At 42.6% G+C, this 23775-nt stretch overlaps 1 protein-coding gene across 1 annotated transcript in view; it reads left to right on the top strand.

The window, feature by feature from the left end:
* Positions 1–23775, top strand: part of PCDH15 (protocadherin related 15) — a 129784-nt gene that overhangs the window by 43848 nt on the left and 62161 nt on the right. The window contains exons 8-16 of the mRNA XM_026043910.1: positions 3812–3920; positions 5463–5575; positions 12490–12696; positions 16098–16232; positions 16750–16899; positions 19303–19496; positions 20760–20892; positions 23064–23143; positions 23542–23635. Coding sequence (XP_025899695.1) covers positions 3812–3920; positions 5463–5575; positions 12490–12696; positions 16098–16232; positions 16750–16899; positions 19303–19496; positions 20760–20892; positions 23064–23143; positions 23542–23635 — 1215 coding nt within the window. The remainder of the gene's footprint in view (positions 1–3811; positions 3921–5462; positions 5576–12489; positions 12697–16097; positions 16233–16749; positions 16900–19302; positions 19497–20759; positions 20893–23063; positions 23144–23541; positions 23636–23775) is intronic.

The following is a 23775-nucleotide window of genomic DNA, read 5'->3' as shown; positions in this document are numbered from 1 at the left end:
TGTGTGTCAGGCAGCACCTTGGCTAATAGGATAGATGGGATGAGATGAGAGAACAGCTCTGTCGATAAACTGACTGTGACAAACTTGGTGTTTAGCAACTTGTGTAGGGCCACAGCTGCTTTGATAAACCTATGCATGGGGGAGCTCAAAATTGGAACATGCTACCTCAAATACTTCAATCCTAAATGCTAAAGCTTCTAGAACAATGTATRTAGATACAGTGCATATAGTACAGAGGCAGCTAGTAAACTTGTGTCATATCTTCCCAGTAGCAACAGCTCATGTACTAATATATTGTCTTAAAAATAAAATTTAACATATCTATGCACATATATATCCGCGTGCATTTATGTATATATCTAAATGCATCCTTTAAACTGCACAATGACCATGATGTAGGTAGATGCCTGCAGATGCATCTTGTTTTTTGAGTGTGAATGGAGGATGCATTTGTGTACTCCAGGTGGTCCAGCAGTGCTTGACCCTTTATATCCAAGTTTTTCCAGCGTCGTGCTGAGGAAGGCATTAAATTAGCAGTAGAAAAGCCAAACAAAGTTGAATTAATGTAATGAGTTGCTGCAGTGATGAGCTGAAACTACTTTTTCAGTAAGCTCCAATTCATTATTGGACTCCATCAGATAATTATCAGTCCCTGTGAGTACCCACGTGCTACCTGATGCCTGTCTGCTCTTCTTGTGCTTGTCCAATTTAAAAAGGCACACTTGAAAACACCAGCTGTGCTGTGAGAAGGCATTGTTTATTAATGCCCCACAAGGGTGTTTTTCTAGGAGAAGGTGCTTTTTAATTTCATTTTTGTACTAATTATCCTCAGTTATGAATACTTTATACAGTGGACAGGGATGTTTTGTTGACTTTCATATATGCAGACTGTCAAGATTAGCACACTGTGTCGATAATGTAAGAAATGACTATGCAATAAATACAGCAAATCCTCACTGTATGTGGATGGGAGGTAGAGCTTTTGCAAACAGAGTCATCAAAGGGTTTCCACTGGGCAGCAAAAGTGCCTTTTGCATCCGACTGCTACTTGCATCGAATGTGCCAAGGGTTTGAGGCCGGTCCCCCATGGTACCTTCTCAGCACTCGCTACCTGGCAAGGAAAACTGGTTTATTTATTTATTTTTGTTTTATTGAGCTTGACGCTTCGTGAAAGTAAGTTCATCCTGTGTGTTYTTGACTTTCAGCAGTCATGTTCAGGTGAAGTAGGGAACAGAAAGCACCTCCATCAGGGCCAAGCTCGCTGACTTCTTCCATGAGATGTTCTCCATGTGGCAGGTGTTTTATTAAACGTAGCACACACTTTCCTTTCCARTCAGACTAATGTCTTACATTGCAAGATAATGAGGATTAGATATTTCAATGCCATGTAGAGAAACACCCTTAACGTACATGGTAGTTCCCAGGTTAGGCGTCTTCTGGGAGTTGGGATTTTGCACCCTACAACAGCAGATGGAAGTCTCRCCACCTGGCTGGTTCCTGGGTTGGATGAGGAGATGCTTAATGTGGGGTTTGATAACTTGGTTTTCTGTTAAAGCTGATGTTCACCCAACACCTAATCAACTAACCACCTAACCGACTATTGGTTAGAAGTTTGGGGGCTTTTCCCTCCCCGCATCTATTCCTTTGTCTTTTTTTTTTTTCTTTCTCCCTTAAAATCTCAGCTCTGAATTCTGAGTAGCCAGTTCAACAAATCCCACGCACAATGTGCCTCGTTCATCCTTAATGGTCCATCCGCTTCAGCCATAGTGGCTGTGGAAATGCACTTGGGATGGATTTGCAGCTCCATGTTGTCAGATTAGTTCTGGGACAGGAAATTAGGAAAGGAGCCGTCTTGGACCCCGTGGCTTTGAGCAGTCCCGTTGCTGCCCGCTGAAGGGTGACCATTTTTCAGATGTTAATTTTGCATTAGCAATTTAAGTGTAACCTGAGACTGAGATAAGGAGAGGATAGGGAAAATGAAGATTGATGTCCTTGATARCTCTGCATTTGACAATTTTTATACGTTTTTGATCAAAAAGGGCCAATTGTTCTTTATAGCCAAGTTGCAGTCTTTTTGGGTAATTTTTCTACTTAGATTTAAGCATAGATGCATTGATGAGATGATTCCTGAATTGTTTTGGAAGCTGGAAAGCCTTCCCAAGCAAGAATAAAATCCATTGTAGCTGCAGTTTCCCCGACAAGGTGATAGATGAACTTCTCGCATGCCTCTCYGATGCTTTTCACTCTAATTTCAGCAATAACTAGGTCACCCAATTAATATTAAGCTCAAGATAGCAGGCAGTGTTAAACAGGCAGTAGCATTCACAGCAGATTTACTAGCTGGTKTTTATTTATCACTTAACACCAGTGATTGTGAATGATCTCTATGGAAATGACTCATTTCAGCAATGTCAAACCTCAAGGCTTTGGTAAGCTATTGATTATCTGCTAGTGCATGATAAGGGTTGATAAAAGGAGTTTTAACTCTTTGGCTGGGTTTTTATCAACTCTATCCTTTCCCTTTTTTTTTTTTTTTGCCATTGATGGTCTATCTCCCATCTGCAGTCTTCGGAGAAATAGATCTATTTATTTTTCATTGAAAGGAAATGTCACTGAAAAGCAGCGAAGCATGGAAAGGTTAAAATTATAAAGACACCATGTTCCAGGTAATTAATTTTTATGTGCTTGGGACCACGCGAAGATGGCACAGTTAATTAAAAAGAACAGTTGGTAAAATGGCCGGGAACTTGAAGATGTGAGTACAGGAGGCTGGGAAGTGCTCTCTGCCTTCTCTGTTGATGCAGATATTGATGTGGCCTGGTGCTGAGCTGTGTCTGGCAGGAATTTGATGGTTTTAAGGGTAGCGCCTTAGAGCTGCCTCTGGCAATTGCCACCCGCATAAGACACGGAGCTGGTGGCCAACCTGCAAACCCAAACTGTTACCGACCCTGGCCATTAGTTTCGGGGATGTCGTGGCTCTGCAGCACTTAGTTATTTGGCTTTCTTTGGGCTTTCCTTGCATTTCTTTTTGTTTTTTCTTGGATATTTTTATGCATCATCCTGTCTCTGAGCAAGRCACTTCTGCGGGGTCCTGCAGCTTTTAAAAAATTCAAGCGTGTGTCAAATAGATCTTCTTTTTTTCTGCCTATTTTAAGCTCTTGTCCCTCATTACGTTCTTAAGAGTTGAATTTTTTAACGAGTTGGAAGCGACAGCGAGTGGGTGATGAAGGACCCAGGTTCTTGGGAACGGTGGGAAGAGACCCGGAGCAAGAAGCAGATGCCGGACCCAGCCCTTGCAGGAGGTGGAATCTGGAAAACAAGGAGCCGGGAAATGACTGACTGTTTTGGGAAGAGGGCAAAATATTTAGGCATGTTCATGCACTAGCTCTGTTCCTGTTGAATTAAATGGTCAAAGTTAATGAAATGGGAAAGATCAGAAAGTGTCCAGAGCCACAGGGAGAGCTAAATGCTGTTAATAGGTTTATAAATTCCAGTAAATTTCCAAGGGGGAGGAATTGCTGTGCCAATGTGGAACAACATCTACCTTGGGGACAGAAAGTTGGTTCTTGTTTCCTGCACTGAGCATCTGAGATGGCTGCAGTTTTAACCGATATGTCTGTGCCTTGGCTTGGCTTCTGTGGCGTTAGATCCTTTGCTATTTGCACTGCTTTACTTTCTGGGGATGTTTTTGCTTTTGAACCGAAGACCTACATATAGCGGCCTTGTTAATTTGAGTTTAAAAGCGGCCTTGTTAATTTGGGTTTAAAATCTGATTTTTATTCATGTTACTTTTTTTCCCCTCCCGTTTCAGGCATATGTGAATCCCATCGAGGTAATTCCACCGATACAAGCCATAGATCAGGACCRAAACATCCAGCCTCCTTCGGATCGACCGGGCATCCTCTACTCCATCCTAGTAGGTTGGTGTCTCATCATCTAGCTCTCACCGCTCTAATGGGAGCGGCCACAGGAAGCTTCTCTGGGAGAGTAGAAAAACGTAATGAAAATATTCATGCTGTGTTTAGGGGAGTGTTTGAAATCATTGCTTACTWCTTTAAGCTGAACTGCAATTTGGAAGCTTCCTTGAAATGGTGTACTATTTATTACTATATATTGTTTGCATTGCTGTTTTGAGCTGGGTGAAATAATTGGGGAAGATCTGTTACAGGAGCAGTTTTGTTTTAGTTTTGGGATTGTTGCTTACAAAGGCTGTTTTTGCCCTGGTCCTCAAAATGTTTCCTTTTTGGAAAGCTGCCTTCATTTTTGGCGACCTACGATGCTATTCATATTGGAGTCTTTATCATGGAATAATATTAAATAGTTTTTCAGGAAATAGTCCTTGCAGATATTTTTTGCTATAGGGGTTTCTTTAGCTCTCCATGCACCTCTTCCTTGTGCCTTCAGGTGTGTCTGTCTTTTTAACGCTGGAAGGTCTAAATTGCACAGGAATAAGCTCCTTAGGTGAAGGAGGGATTGATTTTTTGAAGTCTATTTTCTTTGACTGAGTTTTAATTTGATTCTGCTGCACACCTTTCATCATCACTCAGGCTAGAAACCCTGCATTTCTGTAGGCTTTATAGCAGAGAAATGACTCCCTAGGGATTTCTCGCTGTTGCTGCTGTCTAGATGTACAGCAGCTCCATGTGCAGAGATACTCGCTGAATATTCACGTGTATATATAGCACATATATATACACAGCATAGCCTGTGGTAGTAACTGCCACCAGTTTTAGTTGCTGTGTGTGAGTTTGGGAGATCTGCTGGGCTTCTAAAGGCCATTTCTAAGCTGCAAGATGAGCAACCACAGCACCTGGAAGAGCAACTGGCCGGACACAGCAAGGACTCGGCCACCCCCGTCCTTGCACGATCCACCTCGGGCTCCTTGGTGGCTTCATGCTCGGCCTCGGGCTCCAGCTGCTGCTTTAACTCTCTTGGGGAGTCTCCTGCAAACACGGTGCTATGAAGGCCCCATTACCTGATGACCATGCACAGACGCTGCTAGGCAGCTACCAGATTTCTCTTGATACTTCCTCTGTGCTGAGAAATTTCTTGGAAGCTTCTAGGATGTTGTACACATTGAGAAAGCAGGGCTTCCTAAGTGAAGAGGATAGAAGCAGAAGGTCAGTTCTTTATGTGTCCCTTTACCTTGGTGCATTCCAGCCCTTGGAACCCAAGAGGTGGCATTGGAAGCGCTGCCCGTGGGGCTCGCRCTCCTGTTGTTGGCAACTGCACAGATGTCCCCAGTTAGAGAGATTCTTGGGATTAAGAGAGATCAAGGTAATAACCATGGTATGAAGCGGGTAATACTCATAACGTTCCCAAGTTACCTGCACACGTTGTCATATCTTACCCTCCTGGTAACAGGGTTASGTGTATGATGAGTGAAGGGCACAGCGTTTGCCCAACGCTTTTGGGAACAACACTGGTTTTTCTCTCGTCCACACCTCGATGCTGTCTTGCAGGTACCCCTGAAGACTATCCCCAGTACTTCCACATGAACCTCACCACTGCCGTGCTCACGCTCCTGAAGCCCATCAACAGGGACCTGCACCAGAAGTTCGACTTGGTTATTAAGGTAGCATTGAGCAACTTCTCGTTTCTGTGTGCCTTGGAAAAACCTCTAGACCAAGAGTGGAATTAACCTGTTCGAGTTTTGGTTGCTTGTTTTTAACTGCTAGGTATTAACAGAAAAATGTAGCTATAGGGGAGAARGATGTTGAGGTGTTTCTGAAAAGGGAGTGAATCATGATTGATATATTGCATTTCAGGTTGTATTAAAAACATAAGAATCTGTACGTACCATTTGTGCATTTGCTTTTTTAACTCCATTGCCACGATAAAACATTTGCTTTGTATCTCATCTTTCTTCATATGTATCTTCAGGTTTCATTTGTGTCTCCATTGGTTGCGGGGTCGCATGTTTGCAAGCTCAAAATAACTGTAGCATCTGCTACCTTCTTGGCCAATTTGAGGCTTAAAAATAGGTGATAATATCCACATTTAATTATTAAACATGTCAGATGTTAGATCTTGTAAGTTCTTAATTGTCCTTGGAGTGAAATTGTTCGCAGAGGGAAGGTTTGCTGCAGATGGAAGTTGCATGAAGGGTTACTGCATGACGGGACTTCAAAATTCATTTTGGCATTAATGTCCATTTGGAGTTGTCCCTACAGCTGTTACTTAATGCCACCAAAAATTGTGTAGGCTTTGATGTATTCATTGGCGGGCATAGGAGCAAGGAAGAGAGTAAGCAATGCAGGAGGCCGAAGCAGCAAATCACTTGTGTATTTTCCATCATGTTTTAAACAGAGTGGATATTCCCAGCTGCAGTGGTGTCCTTTAGCATAGCTCTGTTTTATTTATACGTATCAATATTTCTATCGTTTCACCCTATTATAAACCTGGGAGCTGTTCTTCCAGGCTCTTACAGTTTATCCTAGAGCTGGCAGAGGGTTAGAGCCTGCCTGAAGATCAATGCGTGGGCATCAAGAGGCCTGCCGTGGTCTCTCAGAAATCATCCGATGAAAAATAATCCTGTCTCCTTCAACCTGGAGGCCCAAAGTGTTTCTTTCAATCCTCTGAGAGTGGGTTTATATTTTACAAAGCTGCCACGTGGTCCCCAGTGTGCCCACGGTGACCCCCTTGATGTGACTTGCATCAATCCTTGGGTTATTTCTAGCATTTATTAAGCACAGGAGAAGGAGGGGCTGAGATTTCCAAGCCTGCTYTGAGCCTTGCAGGAGAGGGAGCAGTTTCTCCTGCCTGAATGGTAAATGGTTTAATGCTGTGTCATTCAGGGGCCTTTCAAAGCAGTAAAACACCTCAGATTTGTACCAGGAAACAACTTTGAGCATTTGCTATGTCTTTCCAAGTTTGCATTTTTGGGCAGTGCTGAAGTCGTTGAATCCAAATCTGTTTTCTCTGGAAGGGTGGTGCGAGCGATGTTCCTCTTCAAACAGCAAATAGGCTCTTTCTACAAAACTCCTTAGATTTACCCTTTAAAATAATCTCTCTGATATCAGGTGATCTTTTTTTCTTCACCCTGCTGCCAAAATAATATGAAAAAAGGGAAATGGAAAGAATGGGATGCATCAATACAGGTTGCTGAGAGCAAGGCTGGTACAGCCATCTGTGGCCTGAAAACCTGCGTTTCTGATAAATGTTTAATTCTCAGGCAGGAAGACAATCGAAAAAGCAAAACTTTTTAAAAAGGAAAGCTGCCTTTTGGCCTCCCTGCGGGCTCTAGAAGACCTTTGAAGAAGAAGTATGTATTTTTAATCTTCTGCTTTAGGAAGAACAGGAGCTCTGAGCCCTGAAGCTCAGCAGCTCCTTCCTCTTCCCCAGGGAAGCCCCTTGCTCCCTTCCAGCCACAGGGCCTTTTCCCAAAGAATCTTTGGAATCTTTCCATTTCCATCTGTGTAGCTGATGAAGAGAAGTCAGCAGCTTTGCTTGTCTTTCTGGAAGAAATGACCATTATTCTGTAGACGGGAGACTGCGTTCTTGTTCACAGCTCTAAAACATGTCAGGGAGGGTTTGATTTCTTTTTGTGTATCATAGGAAAAAAAAACAGGAAAATGCTGATCTAATGGATCTTGGATGAGATCCAAGATCCTTTTGGGTTACAGCATCAGTTATTTATCAGACAGTTGAACCTGGCAGCTCTATGAAAACCCATTTGTTGCATCTCTGTTAAGACCCCAAAAGGTCCTACCTGAAGACACCGACCTTGATGCAGTCAAACTTGTAGTGTAGGATATTTTACCCCTTAATGGAGAATTAAAGGAGAATAAACATCTAATATCTATTTATCTAATAGATCTAGCGTGCATTTTCTAAGCAGCTGCTATACCGCAACCTCATAATAGATGCTGGAAGTCACCTCACATTCTCTAACACATAAATACAGGTTGGTGCCCAGTAGGTAGGGAAGGATCAAGAGTTTCATGCATTTGGTATTGCTGTAGAAGTTGTAGGAGTTTTTAAAGAGGGAAAAAAAGGCTTTGTAAATATTTTGAGGCTGTAGAAATATAAGCATTTTGGTTTTACTTTATGGTGATATCACTCTACTCTGCATTATTTACCTAGGAAAAGCAATACTCCCGTTTGCTCCCAGTGTGAGGGAAATGCATGCACCAGGGAATCAGAATTACAGAACTTGTTTCTCTTGCAAGCATTAACCTTATACTAGTGATTAAAAAGAGACTTTGCTACATACTGGAACCCAAAATTGGAAAAAAAAATGAGGAGGAAAAAAAAAATCTTTTTGTGTTGTTATATATAGATTTCTTTGATATGCACATATGCTGGGAGGTTTCAGTTAATTATGTGTAGTTTTAAAGTATGTTTTGGTATGGTCTCTAAAGCTAATAAGATTTTGCCATGCATCTGAGAGGTTCACAGCTCTCATGGAAGAGCACCTTGCAGGAGAGTATTGCTTTTTGTGTCACAGTCGCTTGGGATCCTTGGTGGCTTCTCAGCCTTGTTGGTAGTAGGGGTAGAAAGGTGACACTGGGTAAGGGGAGCTGGGCACCTTCCCAGCGGAGAATTCCATTGGTGTAAGGAGCAATCCAGAATTACGGGTATTTCAGGAAATGCCTGAGGTGCAAATACTCTGCAACTCCTTTCATGCCTTTTCTGACTCTTCTATTTGTCACCTTGATGCACATTAGCTCTAATTTCCTGTGTCTTCCACTGTTTCTGAGAATGCTTTTCCCTGCCTTTAAGAGGATTTCTGCCTGTTCTTCGGCCCTATCTGTTCTTCAGGGGTTGCTCATAGGGATTTGAGCCGGAAGAGTAATGGCTTCTTTACTAGAGTTTAATCAGTGTGACGAATACGYTATAGCTGGAGTATATAATGCAAATACCGAGGTGTTTATCACTGTGAGCTGCAAGGGTGGGCTGCAGCGTTGAGAACTTCAGGAAACCTTCCCAGGGATCTCCACGGAGCAGGACTGTAGGAAGGGGCCTCTGTGGTGAAATGCCTGTGGTGACATTTTCTAAATTTTGTGGCTTTTTTCTTATTACTCCAAGTACAAAGGAGAGAAATAACATGCAGCCCACGTGACAAGGCTTTGCTAATAATACACTGCTGTTTTTCTGGAAGTTCTTCTAGTTTTTCTCTTTGGTCTCTCCTGATGTCCTGGCACAAGGGCAGAGACGTTAAAGGATGTAATGGGAAACTGAGTAAGAAAATAAGGGCAAAAAGGTGCAGGAAGACACTGTTTAACGAACTTTCCATTACCTTGATAATGTATTTCTTTTCTTATCATTAAAAAGTCTTTTTTTCTCCAATGTTCCCACATACCTATTGAAAATAGCATGTTCTTCCCCGTGTTTGATAGCCTCTCAGAATGACAAGCTGTTTTCCTTGCACTTAGAATATGAAATTACAGCTGTATATTAAATAAAACTCAGTTAAGACTGGTCCTAAATTGTGTTATTAGTCATAGAGCCACAGAAAGATTAAAATCCTTGGATTATCATAATAGATAGATCCATAACTATTTATAGTTACAGAAATATCTGTATTTCCTTTCTGCAGCAAAAAGGACTTTTTTTTTTTTTTTTTTAATCTTGTTCATCACTTAGGACTTGATATAATGACTTCAGAGTTGGTTTAACTGAAAGGCCGAAGAAAGGTGAGTTTTATGATTTGGAAAGGTGGGCAGCCGTGAGGATCACTGCTCATTGCTCTGCAGTGTCATGAGCCTCAGTGGTACTGGAGTCACTTGCCCTTGACACATGAAGGAAAAATAGATATTTGGGTTTTTTTTTTTTTTAGCCTACTGTCTAGACACATTATGTGGCAATATCATTTCAGTGCCACATCACAAGCTTCACTGACCATAAAGTCAAATTTCTTCYGTATCTAAAGATACTCTCTACTGCTTGTCCTTAAGCCAATTTTTAATCCATTTCTGCCATTTTTCTTTATCCTCTACTTTCTGACCTTGTAAATTAATCCAGTGGATGATACTTTTTTTACAACCCTAGCACTTTTCCTAAATCTGGATAAATTATGACCTAGTTTTTGCCCTCATCTCCCATTACAGTCATGAACTCAAAAGACACGACCGTCCTTTTTTTTTTTTTAATGGATTGCATATAAAAGCCATATAGTACTTCCATGTCCATCAAATCTGCAGTCAAGTTCGAGTGCCTGAAGCTCCTGGGCCACCTTCTTGTCTTGAATAGACAGCCTGACCTGGCTGGCTGCAGGTCCCTGGCCCAAACCTCTAAAATTGTTGTGTTTTGCAAGCCACGTTTTGTGAAAAGGAGTTCATGTATTTTGGCATTTCCTCATGTTTCGGACACTGTTAGCTAAGTTTTATATAGGATGGTGACAACCTGCCTTCATTTTTGTCTTTTCTGGGGGTCTGCTGTAGGATGCGTTGTTATTTTATACCATGTTTTCAAGCTTTTCAGCACAGTGGCGATGGGAACACGCCGTTTTCCAACGGGATTAGCAAAGTGATATTTGACTTTTCAAACTTGCCACGTGCATGACACCAGTTCCATGAGCAGACAGGAGAAGGGTGTATATGTACGTTCATGTGTATGTGTATATATAGTATTTGTTGACCCTGGTGTTACAACCACCTTAGTTTGGTGGAATCTCAGTTTAAAGAACCCTGATGCGCATCGTGCAGGTAGCATRCAGGGACCTGCTGAGTTTATAGGGGTGACTTTCATCTTGGGAAGTGTCACTGTGAAGAAGTTTTCAGTGTACATTTGCTTTTGCCTTTTGAAGCTTCCTCATGGCTGAATATCTTCATTTTTCTCTGTACTCGGCAGCCTTCTCGAAGGGGAGAGYGAGCTGTAATGAACCCGAAGAACCRGGGGGGTGGTTCAAGTCTGTACAATATTGGCAACCCTTGGTAGATTCACAGGTGGGCAGTCAAGTGCATTCGTCTTGAGAAGAACCCAGGTCTTCTACCCAAGGCCAGTAGTCAACCCAAGATTGAATAAAGCTAATAGTGAAAGTTTTCCATTATTGCTAGCTTAAGAACAAGTAAATAAATGAGGCTGTTTTAAATATCAGTGGCTTTTTATCTGAAAGAAGCTTAAATTGTTCACAAACGATTGTCTTAGGAAGCAGAGGTGCTTGACCTGAGACCAGCAGACCAAGCGGGAGAGCATTAACAGGGCTCAAGGAAACCACCACTTTTTCCTCCAGTGCTGGAAGTCCGCAACAAATTGCCCACTATAGGAGAGCGTGTCCTACAAGCAAACAACACCAAAAAAAGGGAGAGAGAAGTACAATTTATGGCTGTCATATATTTATTTTTGGAGCATTATCAGCAGYATGCATCAAGGGCGCATAAACCGTTGCCAGCATTGCTCCTGTGAATATATTTGCATAACATATGAAGGCAAGGCCATTTTTCACGTTTGCGTAAAGAAAAAAGAAGTCTTTGTGTTGARGAAAATAAAAAGTGACTTTCAGAACAGATTCTTGTGAAAGAGCATGATGAAAAGTAAATACCTGGCTTTTTGCTAATCTGTCTTTTAATTTTGCATTTGATTTGCTGGACCCGCTGTTAAGGTGCAAAGCCCAAGATGAAAATATTTGTGTGTTCTTATGGCTTATACCAACATGACTTTGGAAAAACCACCCAAAAAACCTAGAAGTTTGTTTTCCCTTTCAAATTTTGGCTCCGTCTTTTCAAAAGTAGCATATATTTGTCTTCCATCCCTTGTCTGTATATTTGCTCTCACAAATATATGCCCTGAGCTTTCAGATGTGTGACTATGTATTAGGAGGATCTGAAAGCAGATATTTGTCTTTGCAGAGTTGGTGCTTTATCTTTTTACTGTGCAGAAAGATTCCAGGTTATATGAAAGACACCAGCAGCCTGTAAAGTTTTGGATTGAGGTGTCTACTGCAGGGGGAGGCAACTCTTGTTGGGGTTATTCCCATGTGTATGTGGTATGCACATGAGATGAGGTGATGCTGTATGAGCGGGCAGAACTTGGTAGGATGAGGTCCTGCAAAGTGAGGACTGCTAATGGAAATCAGGGATTTTCCTTGCAGTCTGGAAGTGGGGAAAAATAAAATTCCATGTGTCTAACATCAGGAAAATGAATATTTTTGGACAAAAAGAAAGAAAAAAATAGTAGTATTGTAACATGTAGCAAGAACCATCTGCCCATAACTACTTTCAGTGTTTCGCTTGTGTAGCAGCATAGGTGGTTTTACATTGAATATTGAGGAGTTTCCAGGTTTATTTTATCCGTTTGTGTAAAACAGATGTTTTTAAAACTTGTRATCTCAATGCTTTAAGGCAGATTTTTTTTTTATTTGCTATCTAATTTCTGATATTTCTTTTTCTCACAATGCCAAGTTTTGAAGTCATGTGGCCTGACCTGGGGACTAATTATGTGTGCAATTGGATGGTCATTCTTAAAAGCAAAGCCAAGCCAAGCAGTAACTGTTTGCAGCACCTGAGAGCCTGCAGTAAAGGAGTTTGTTTCTCCCCTTGTTTTCAGGCCGAGCAGGACAACGGCCACCCTCTTCCTGCCTTTGCCAGTTTGCACATAGAGGTCCTCGACGAGAACAACCAGCGGCCTTACTTCACGCGCTCGACATACGAGGGCTTTGTCCTCGAGTCCTCCCCCGTGGGCACCACCATCTCCGAGAACCTCAACCTGACCTCGCCGCTGGGCCTTGTCGTGTTGGACAAYGACGTGGAGGAGGTGAGCTGCTTGTCATCCCATTCCAGAGGCGTGAGCTTCCATTTGCRCTTTTTTTTGGATGGTGGACGAAGGGAAAAACAGACGGATTTGGAGGAGGATGGATCTGCAATGGGGCATGGGGAAAGCAGGAAGGAAGAGGTCAACAGGACAGAGCAGAAGGAGGACCAGTAGGAGAGCTGGAGGCCAAGAGAAGTATCCATTCCTTGTCAAGATTTTAATATTAGCATCCCTCGTTGTAAAAACTGAACTTCAAAAGAGTAGTACAGCAAGCCCGTAAGGCTACCTTTTCTCCCTCAGGTTTCCTTGCATCTTTTTTTTTCTTTTTTTTTCTATTTTTTTTGAGATTTTGTGCTCCTCTGCATACCATCATCTCCCTGACTTCTCCCTTCTCTCTTCCTTTTTATCTCTGTTCTTTTTGTTCCTTTTCTGTTCTCTTGTTGTCTTCAGGCATCTAAGGATGCTGTAGGCCTGTTTTTGTAGTAGTATCTGTAGTGCACACGCACACTGATACCTTTTTGGTAAAACTCTTGACCTGATCTGCTGAAAATGACCTTCTGGTCRTCCAAGCTTCACTTCTGGCATTGTAGAGTCTTTGCTTTTGAGAAGTTTGCTGTTCTTGAACCAGAGTTGACTGTGAGTTCTTCCTTTGCATGGCCAAAAATTGAGTTACAGCCAGAATTATTCCACTGAATAGTTTTGCTTATTACTGACAAGGCTCCGTGTTTCACATATTAAATCCAATGCCTCATATTTGTTCCACGCCTGACTGCCAAGGTTTTGCAGTACGCTCAGAGTCTTAAAGGAAGAAATCTTGCATTGTAAAAAAACTCCACACTTTTCTCAACCGTGAAGTTGCGCTGAAGCTGGAAGATTTCCTTTYTCAGTGTCCCACATGTTAGCACCATGATTTAGTGACACTTAAGATACGTGGACCTTCTAAAAGGAGCTTTTCAGCACTGTGGATGCTTTAAAAAAAAAGGCCCTCACGTTCTGAATTTAAACCTTGAGAGAATTACAGCACAGCCTTATTATTGGCCTTGGAAGAATTAATTCGTAGCAATGACATGGCAAACAGATCTTCAGCTGGAGCCCTGTTGTTCTTTAAAATATATATGTGCATTAAAATACATATATATTTGTATAAAATATATATGCAAGTTCATAAAGTGTTGAGACGTGATCAGTGTTCCAACATTACTCGGTGTTTCAACATGTTGCAGCAGGTCTCCCCCTCAGAGGAGAGCTCGCAAGCTAAGACTGTCCCTCCCTGGCACTCTAATAGCCATATTACAATATTTCAATTCAGAATTCATTCTTGCTTAAAAAGGAAAAAAAAAATCTGAAAATATCTTAGAAAAAAATCTGGCAAGCGATGCACCTTTTCTTTGTAGTTGCACTTGTGCCTTTATTCTTCTTTTTATTATTGGCATTAACTAAATAGCTAAATATTATTGAAATATCCAAAAGAGTTAAATATTATTGTTTAAAAGACTTTAAATAAAAGGGTTTAAGGAGGAGGAACTCCTCCTGGTGTGCCTTGGACAACATCKTCTTGGACTGTCTTCCCTCCCCCACTTTTACTTTCAGCTTCTCAGCTTATTTCATTTTTGTTTCTAACAGTAGTTTTTCTTTGGTTTGTTTGTGTTATCCAAATKCATTGCTTTTATAATATGCCTCAGCAATAGCTTTGCATTTCTTTGCTCATGTTCATTTTCCATCGTGTATTTTTGCCTTGTAGGTCGTACCAGGTGCCATTCCCGTAGGTATTGGGTGTTGTGTTTGCAGTATGATTTTTTTTTTTTCCATTTTTTTTGTGTGTGTGTGCCCAAGTCTAGGGCCATTTAAAACAATTAAAGATAATAATAATAAAATGAAAATCTCAATAGTGATGGCAGCCTTGCTGGGTAGTTTCCAGAGTGGCCTTCCCTCCTGGTTGACACCATTTATTTGTGTTCAGAATAGTGCAAGGGGCCAAATCTGGCCCTTTGTAAATGAGAATTTTTAGGCTGACTCTGCAGTGTCTTCAAAAAAGACATTATTGGCAGTTGACAGCCCTAATTTTCCATGGGCAAAAGCGATTACCTTTTGCATTGCTGGCCGTAAAGGGCATTTTAATTGTGCTGGCAGGAGGAAGCCCCGCGCTGAGGACTTGGCTGTTGCTTTCACATAGCTTTCAGCAACCAAAAGGGTTTATCATTCCAGTCATATAATCCTAGGCTGCCAAATTGTGGCTCTGCTGGGGTGTTTGGGTTTGCTAGAATAAATTTGGCTTTGTCTTTCCCTTGTCCTGATCCCTCCTCGCAGTTACTTGTTACTGCATCGAATGCAGGGTCRATGCCTCCTGCGATACTGCGATTTATTGACCTGGCTTTGGGGTGTTGAGCAGTGGCAGGAATAAGGGAATGCAACCAAGCCGCTAGCAACGTTTTGGATATCATTTCAGAAAAAGGCCCTAATAGACTAACAATATTTTTTTGGATGACTTGTTGGATTTTTCTCTTTGTAGCTGTGCTGCATGTCTTGCTGTGTGTGTGTGTGTGTGGAGTGGGGGATTGCGTGGAATTACGGTGGAAATACCGGCATGCAAAGCTCTTTTTGAAGTTATATTTTGTGTGTYGGCAGTTATTCTCTGCTATTTTTTATTTATACTACTAGCCTGTTTGTTCTTCATCTCTGTTAGTTGGGGCTGGTTAGGACTCTTTTTGCTCTGTTGTCACCTCTGGAAGAATAATGTCTTGGTTACGTTACTTCCTATTGAAAGCTATACAGAAGCTGTAACTATTATTTTGATGTGATGAATGAAGAAATTACAAGTGTTTCATCAATATACTGAGATTTTTACACAGGCGTGAGCAGACTCTCTGAATAGTGATATCTCTGAATATTGTTTTAAAGCCACATGCTTCAACGTGGGCCAGTAGCTTCGTTGCAGCCACTCAACTGTTTTATTGCAGCTTTAGTCACGATTGTTTCCATTTTTTTATTATTGTTTTTAATATATCTTATGACAAAGGCTTGAATGTGCTTCCATCTTACTGATAAACAACCCTTGACTTAAAAAGCATCTTTTTAAAGAAAATGAAAACGCAACGTGTCAGCCTGGCAGATGTGGGTATTTACTTACTCTTTTGGTTTCCTTAACCTGCAAAGAATATTTAGGATACCTCTTTTTTTCCCCCCAAGAAAATAAGGTGGGGTGTTTTTCCCCTGTTTTATTTTATTTTCTTCCTCTCCAGGGTGTATTACTGTATTGCACTTTGTACTTATTTAGTTTCCAGCTAAAGCAAAAGCTTGCATTAATTTTGTAAAAGAGCACTTGAAGGCAGGTATACGTAAGTTGTTTTTTTTTTTTTAATAAAAAGAATTTACAATAAAATACTCTATTTTGTGACCTTTCAAAGACGAAGGACCCTCAGCTGCAGCTCTTTCTCAACGACTACACCACGGTGTTCACTGTGACTCAGACGGGCATCACCCGCTACCTCACCCTGCTGCAGCCCGTGGACAGGGAGACCCAGCAGCTCTACACATTTTCGGTAAGTGAGAAGCACCCGTGGGGGCCCGTGGAGCTTGGCTGAGCACGGGCCAAGCCCTAACCCTGCAGCTTATTGCGATGGCCTGAGGATGAAGAGGAGGAAGGAAGTGTGAGGAGTATCATAGTGCTTGTGCCCTACAGGCTCAGCCTGGACTGCAGCCTCCTGTCCCTGTCCTCCCTTTTTATAGGGGGAACAGGCGCTATGAAATACAAAATGAACAGGCAAAACAACTGCAGACAATTATTATTTTTGCAATTATTTTCAATTCTGTTTTATCAAACGYATTTTGTTCACTTGAGAGTAACCACTTAAAATATATGGTTGTATTTCCATCATTTAGTGGTTAATATTTTTAATTCACTGCGCCTTTCAGGGAATGGAATTTACTACCCAGTGTAAACCAAAAGGAACGAGTAAATAGAGCTTTTTAGTCGGATCTTCTCACAGTTGCAGTGGGAGGTTTGCAGCTAGGCTGTGCTGTTGCAGCCTGTTCCCCTTGTGTTTGCCCCTCCTGCAGATGACGGCGTCCGACGGCGTGCAGGAGAGCGCCCCGGTCACCGTCCACATCGTGGTCATGGATGCGAACGACAATTCCCCAACGTTCTCCAACATCTCCTACAGCGTAAAGGTCTATACGGACATGGGACCTGGAGAAGGCGTCATAAAGGTGATAGTAATTTTTACCTTCTGACTGCCCCTGAGCCATCACAATGTTGTTTTTCCTGCCTGTTAAATCTGGAACCAGTTCAAATGAAATATTAAAGCAGGGCAGGTAAGATCAGTCCATTAAAAAAGAACCTTCTTTGTGATTCTTTTAATCACGAAAAGTAGGTTAGAAAAAGAACAGTGACCTCRGTGAATCTGAGTAACCTGACCATATTTTGCATGCAAGTACCGGCTTGCCCTTAAGTGTCCGCTCAGGTTGAGATGATTGGAATGATCATCTTCTTCAGCTTGAGGATTTCTTAGGGAGTTTTATCCCCTCTGCTTTTATAGGTATTTTATTCAAGTGGAGTAATGTAGCTATAGTGCAATAATATAATTCGAAGAGGTCTTTTAAATCCCTCCTATTATATATTTTTTTTCTTCAGATACCTCTTACTTCTATAGGAATTATATAGCAAGCAAGATCCAAAATATTAAGCAAGAAAGTGAAAGACTTGCTTGGGAAGAGTGCAAAGGATATAGAGATAATTTTTTGTGTGTGTGTATTTACATTATGTGTGTGTGTGTATATATATATATGTACATTCTGTTTATAGAAAAAAATCCTGAGCCACCTTCATGAATGGTGGCTTATGTTATTATTTTCCTCCTAGACCCTCTGTACTAAAACTCTGGAACAAAAAACAATCATTTTTAATTTATCTATGCTAATAAGTTATTGTGTATATAAGTAATAAGCTATAGTGTTTATATTATGTTACGGGGTGAATTAGGGCATTGCCTGTTTAGTTTGTGAGTGCCAAAATGGTTTGCCCTTGAGTCCCTCAAACATGTTAGTTTGGAGGTGCTGTTGGGACATTTAATTTCACAGATTTCGGAGTAAACAGCCCTTGTGCCAAAGGCCAGAAGAAGAAGAAAAGGGGAATCATGACATGGACGGTGTTTTCTGTCCCTCCTACATTCATCATTTCCAGCTCTTTGTGTACATCTTGCCTGCAAATCACAAAAAAAAAAAAGAGGAAATCTTTCATTCAGGTGATCTCCAAACCGCCTGCTAAGGATTCATTCACATGGGTATTTGCAGCTGCTGCTCTGTGGTCCATGGCCACATCAAATTGCAGCTGCCAAATAGGTGGCATTAGCAGAAATAAAAATAAAAGCAGGCTACCTTTGCATTTCTCAGGAAACACAGTGATCTACCCAAGGAAAAATATCATGGACAGAGATTTAACGAAGTAGCTGAAGCAATGCTCATATTGCACTTTTTTAGTCCAGATTGGGTTGGAGCCTTGCACTTGCTTGCCTGTGGTGTATTTTTACACAAAATGTATTTCTGTAACCTGGTTAACTCTGAAATTCTGTCATCTGGGACAGCAGGAGAGCAAATTTCTGGGGTCATATATTATGGCAGCATACAAACTTCAGGTCGTTTTGCCCTCAAAACATTATTCAACCCACTTATCTTTGCAGGCATTCAATATTTCTAAGTTTAATTAACCCAACTAATTTATGCACTTGTCTATTCAATTAATTTCCCTTTCTGCGTCATCTCAGCGAAAGCTGGTGTTGTTCCTGATCTTATAATTCAGCATTTAGGATGTAAAGYCCTTATTTATCTTTTCTTTGTGGGCGATGGTTTTGATGTTCAGCAGCAAAGGCTGTTGCAACACTTTTTGTTCAAGGATGTCACTTGGGTTGGTGGATCCTCTTGGCAAGGTTCAGGAACTCAGAAGGTAACAAGCGATAGATTAAAGGCACATAGAGCTTTAGATCTATTTGTTTTCTAATTTTTGAAGAGGAGATGGTGTCTCTTCTCAGTGCTTCATGATTTTGGAGGGTTTTGTGTGCTTAATTTGCAGTCAGCTTCTTAGGGTCCACCTCGGGAAAGCATGGATGAAGTTCTGCTCATCCAAGGGCAATAGCAGTCAGTTTTGGTGGGTGGAGTGAAGCCTCTGCTGCAAAGAGCTCTAGCAGATGGGGAATACTCTGGAATAAGATGCCTCCTCCACATTAGAAATGCTAGATCCCTCCTACAGAAGCTCAGTCCTCAGAAGCAGTCTGTGCTCTGAACTATGGATGGTGGAAGGATGTTCACCTTTCTGAGGTGCAAACATCTCATCTTTGTAAACCATGTCCAAGACTATCCCGTTGTTCAATTTACAATAAATATCTTCCCTTTTTTTTTTTTTTTTTTTAAAGAAGCATTAGAAATTCCAATCCGAGGAGAAGAATTTTGGGCTAAGTAATTTTTTGTAGCTCGTACCTTACTATAATTCACACGTGGACTTTAGTAATGAGGTTTTCTGTGTGCCCTGTGGTTTTCCCCCACCTTTCCCTGCCCCCTTGCACGCTGCAAGCCCTGGAGGCTGGGCAGGGAGTGCTGACACCATGGTCTGAATTGCAGCTCTCCGCCGTAGACGCCGACGAGGGACCCAACGGGCAGATTGTGTATGAGATTCTGGCCGGGCATCAGGGAGACTTCGTCATCGATGACCGCAGCGGCCTTGTGACCATCGCTCCGGGGGCGGTCCTGGCCGTGGGGCGCTCCTATGCGCTCACGGTCAGGGCGTCCGACAGCGCGCCCCCTGCACAGAGAAGGTACCTGGCCTTGAGATGAGCGTTGTCTCTGCAGTCCTTGTGTAGCATTAGTAGGATGGCCTGCTGTGCTATTTCTGTAGCTCTGCACTGGAGGAGGCCTCAGCATGCTCTCTGTGGTGTCATCGTGTCGTTTTGGACGAGCAGCATGAGAGAAACTAGGTTCCTACTTGTACCTTTTGACCCTTTGCAAGGCAGAAATTGAGGAACGGAGGAGCTGAGCACTTGCTGTTTTGCAGCAAGGACCAGAAATAGGCTGATGGCTGAGCTGGAGACCTTCTGCACAGGTTTCAGATGTACAGGGTCACCCTGGCTTGACACGTGGTGGACACAAAATGACAAACCACCAAATGGTGTTGAAATTCTCTTAGGCATATTTCCCCATGCACCCATGTTTTGCCTCCTGAAATTTTGGAACGTCTCCATTTCTCCTGAAGCAGTTCCCTCTGTCACACCTAAAGCTTGAGTCCTGTGTGGTCTTTGCAGGGTTTGCCATGGGTGTGAATGGTTCCAGCAGATCTTGGGCCTTGCAAACTCGAGCTCCTCCTGTGGTCTCCTCAAGCTTCTGGGTCAGCATAGCTGGAGGGTTTGGGTGGCTTTTGCAGCTTGGTGGCTTCTCCTGCTTTCCATGTCTCTGAGTTCAGTGTGAAGCACACTTAGACATGGCTAAGGCAAAAGCAGTGTCGATGCAACCCATTACAGACTCGGGTTCATTGATCATTACAGAGTGGTTGAGGTGGGAAGGGAGCTTTGGAGACCATCTCACCCATCTCCCCTGCTCCAGCAGGGTTCCCTAGAGCACACAGCACAGGATCGTGTCCAGGTGGGTTTTGAATATCTCCAAGGAAGGACACTCCACATCCCTCCTTTGGGCAACCTGGTCTTTGTCCAGTGTTGTCCTCTCCGTCATCATTTTTGATCTTTCTTGTCCCCACTCCTCCTCCCCAAAATGGAGCAAACTGTACAACGGAGTGGGATCTTCCTGGGGTCGATGCTCTGCTTGGCATCATGAATTGGTATCCCCCAATCTCACATTTAGAGGATGCAGTCACTCCAGAGAGTTGGAGTATTTCTTTTGACCCAAAACGTGCTTAAGCACCTGGAGGTGTTCTCCTGGAAACTCTCCTAGAGTTTCTTAAGGGAGCTTGGTAGGCCTGGAGACCGTATGGTCATAAAGCAAATATTGCAAACAGACAGATGCTGCTGTTCGCCTTGCCATGGAGTCTACGGATTTTTGACGGGCTTTGTCTTTTTCCCTCCTTGCAGGAGCTCCATCACCACAGTTTACATCGAGGTCCTTCCACCCAACAACCAGAGCCCTCCCCGCTTTCCCCAGCTGATGTACAGCCTGGAAGTGAGCGAGGCCATGCGCGTCGGGGCTGTGCTGTTAAACCTGCAGGTACGGAGAGCGCCCGGCCAGCCCTGGCCTAGTCACCTCTGCTCGTGTCCATGGCACACAACGCCCAGGCCCAGCACCGCCACTTGGAGGGGGGGGTCAAAAGTGGCTTGTAATAAATAGCCATTTTCATGTATGTAGCAAGAACATCTGCTTTGATGTTTCTGAAACTTTAGGGTATATTTACTGTGGTGAAAGGTAAGCAGAAGGCTGCGCATGTAAATGACCATCTCATGATGGTTTCTCATGTTTCATGTTGGCCCCAAAGCCAAAACAACTCATATTTTCTTATTTTAGTATCTCTCTGTATTGATTTGCCAGTGAATAAAAGCAGCTCAGGGATTTCYACACCCCATTGCCATTGAGTTTCCACTGGATTTTAGTGCCCAGCCTTCTTCAGCTTGCTGTTTTATGCAAGGCAGCTGAAGAGGGTTATTCCCATTGATGCAAGCACGTTTTCATTGATGGGTTACTTTGCTGTGCGGCGCTGTCTTATTGCTGGAGCAGTTTGTTCCTGGCTGGTCTCCCYTTCCTGTGCCTTGCAAACCACCTGTGCAGCATAAGCAGCCAAGCTGCAGTCCTGATGTGGGGGTCAGGGCCTTGGTCCCRTTATGAAGTAAGTGGCCTCCGGACTGCCAGGCATGGATTTGTGAAGAAAAGAGGCAAGTTTTTGCCCTAGATTTTGTGTTCTTTTTCAAGTAGCCCTGGTAAAATAGCTGAAGTAAACCTGGGAGATGAAAATCTAAGCAAGACATGRGAGATGCAAAACGGTCCTGCCAGCTGCTTTGCTTCTAGCCAGGATGCTGGTGAGCTAGTGACTCCCCTCTTTGCAACGCCACCAAGATCCCCCTAAAGGAGCAATTGCCACGTTCAGAAAGGAGGGAGACACATCCCTTGGCTTCAAGGGCTTTGGAAGCTCTGCGGAAACGCTGTCATCCCGTTATTACCACTGCAGCGGAGATTGATCTTGTGTGACCAATATGTTGTAAACGAGCTGCATTCAGATATATAATTGTTGTCCGTGAAAGAATATTTAGCCGCTAAATCACRAATATGCACAGCAGCTTCATCTCTGGCTCTTCCTTGTGAAAGGCTGGCAGCTCTGGAAGGAGAATGCAGAGGCACTGCCTTTATGGTGCTAGTTCAGCTGCCTCATTCTGCATTAATGTGCCCATCTGTATTAAAGGGCTTTTACTGTGCACAATTCATTTCTGTCTTCCTCTTTTCTTTTTTGTTCCCCATGTAAAATTGGTCAGAAGACTTTAAACATTCATAAACTGAGCAGTATTGAAGCTTGTTAAATCTTGTGCTGTCTTTTCCATGCAAACACCAAGTTATCTGTTGGTCATCTTGTATTTTTGAGGTATGAAAGAGGAGCTTAAAATAATCCCCATAAGTAGGTAAGACAGAACGTAACAGTCCTTAAAGCTTCACGTGTATATTTTCAGGCTGACCTTTGCTTTCAGGAACAGTATTATCAATATAATAAGGGTTAAGGATTAAAGGCCTTATCTAAAATACTACCAGCTGGTTGTGGCTGACACTGTAATTAACAGCATTGAACACGAGCACTGCAATAGTTAACGGTCTGCACCGTTTAGTTTGTAAATAAGTCTTGGAGTTTATTGTGTGCCTGGGAGGTGTTTATGGCTCTGTGCTCTGCCAGCCATTGCTAATTAAAGTCTGCAAATAATYTGCTTTTTTCCTTGCTCACGGGACTTGTTGTCCTCCTACAGAAGGACATCAGCCTGACTGGTTTGAGGTGCCTTGTTCTTGAGCCACTTGGCCTCACTCTTGGTCATCTCCACATTGCCGTCTTGGTTACTTGCAAGTAGTTTGGTTGATCTTGTTGCTTTTTAGGTGATCAGGCCAAAGCTGTGGTCTCCACCAAATGCTTCAGCAAGATGGATAAGGAATGGGGAGCGCTGTTGGCCTATGGGTGGCCCGTGGATGGTCTCCCTCCATAGCTTCACTTGGACTCCTCTCTTACTGGATCCTACCTGCCACTCTTAGAGCTTGTTGTTTGGCCTTGTAACGCTTTAATGTGTTTTAGTGCCTTTACCCTGTGGGAAAGCACTTAACTTTTGAGATTTAACCTTTCGTGCTACTTAACTTAGCTGACCTCTATTTTTGTTTGTTTGTTTGTTTTCGTTTTGTTTTGTTTTATCCTGAAGGCTGTGGATAGAGAAGGAGACCCCATCAGATACCTCATTCAAAACGGAGATCCTCAGCAAGTGTTTAACCTCTCGCAAAGGTAAGTTGATAAACCTGAAACTCAGCCTGGAAACTTTAAGAATTTTAGCATCTAGGACTCACTGATGTGGAAACACTCCATTAAAAAGAGAGTAAGTGGGGTTTAATTAAAATCCTTTATACTTGTCAGCACTTTGCTAATGACATGGACAGTATTTACTTTAGCTCCCTACTTGGAGCACTGCTTCAAAACAGCTTTTTCTTAAGACAAACACAAAGTTAATCACAGAGAGGGAGAGAGGGTTTGCCATGAAGTTATGAGCAACCAGGTAAGTCTACACCTGCCCCATCTCCCTCTAGGTTATGCCCAGCTAAAAAGGCTAACAGGTTAAAAGCTAAAAAAGGCTCCCAGAGGAGCTGCTGTTGTGGTAACAGGTTGTGTTTCTGTTTCATTGCTAGCTCTGGACTGCTGTACTTAGCCAAGCCCTTGGACAGAGAGAGCACTGACCGCTATATTCTCATCGTTACAGCCTCAGATGGCAGACCAGACGGGGTGAGTTTTCTGCAGGGGTTTAAGGGAATGTGCTGCTGTGACGTGCACACCTGAGGAAGTCTAGGGATCTGAAATTTTATATCAGTCTTGATACAGTGTGTCTATAATATGCAATTTTCCTTGACCTCAGAAAGCTTTTT

The sequence above is a fragment of the Nothoprocta perdicaria genome, unplaced genomic scaffold (genome assembly GCF_003342845.1).
Source record: "Nothoprocta perdicaria isolate Ctin4 unplaced genomic scaffold, notPer1 scaffold_340, whole genome shotgun sequence".
NCBI lineage: Eukaryota > Metazoa > Chordata > Aves > Tinamiformes > Tinamidae > Nothoprocta > Nothoprocta perdicaria.
This window is presented reverse-complemented; position numbering and strand designations above follow the sequence as displayed.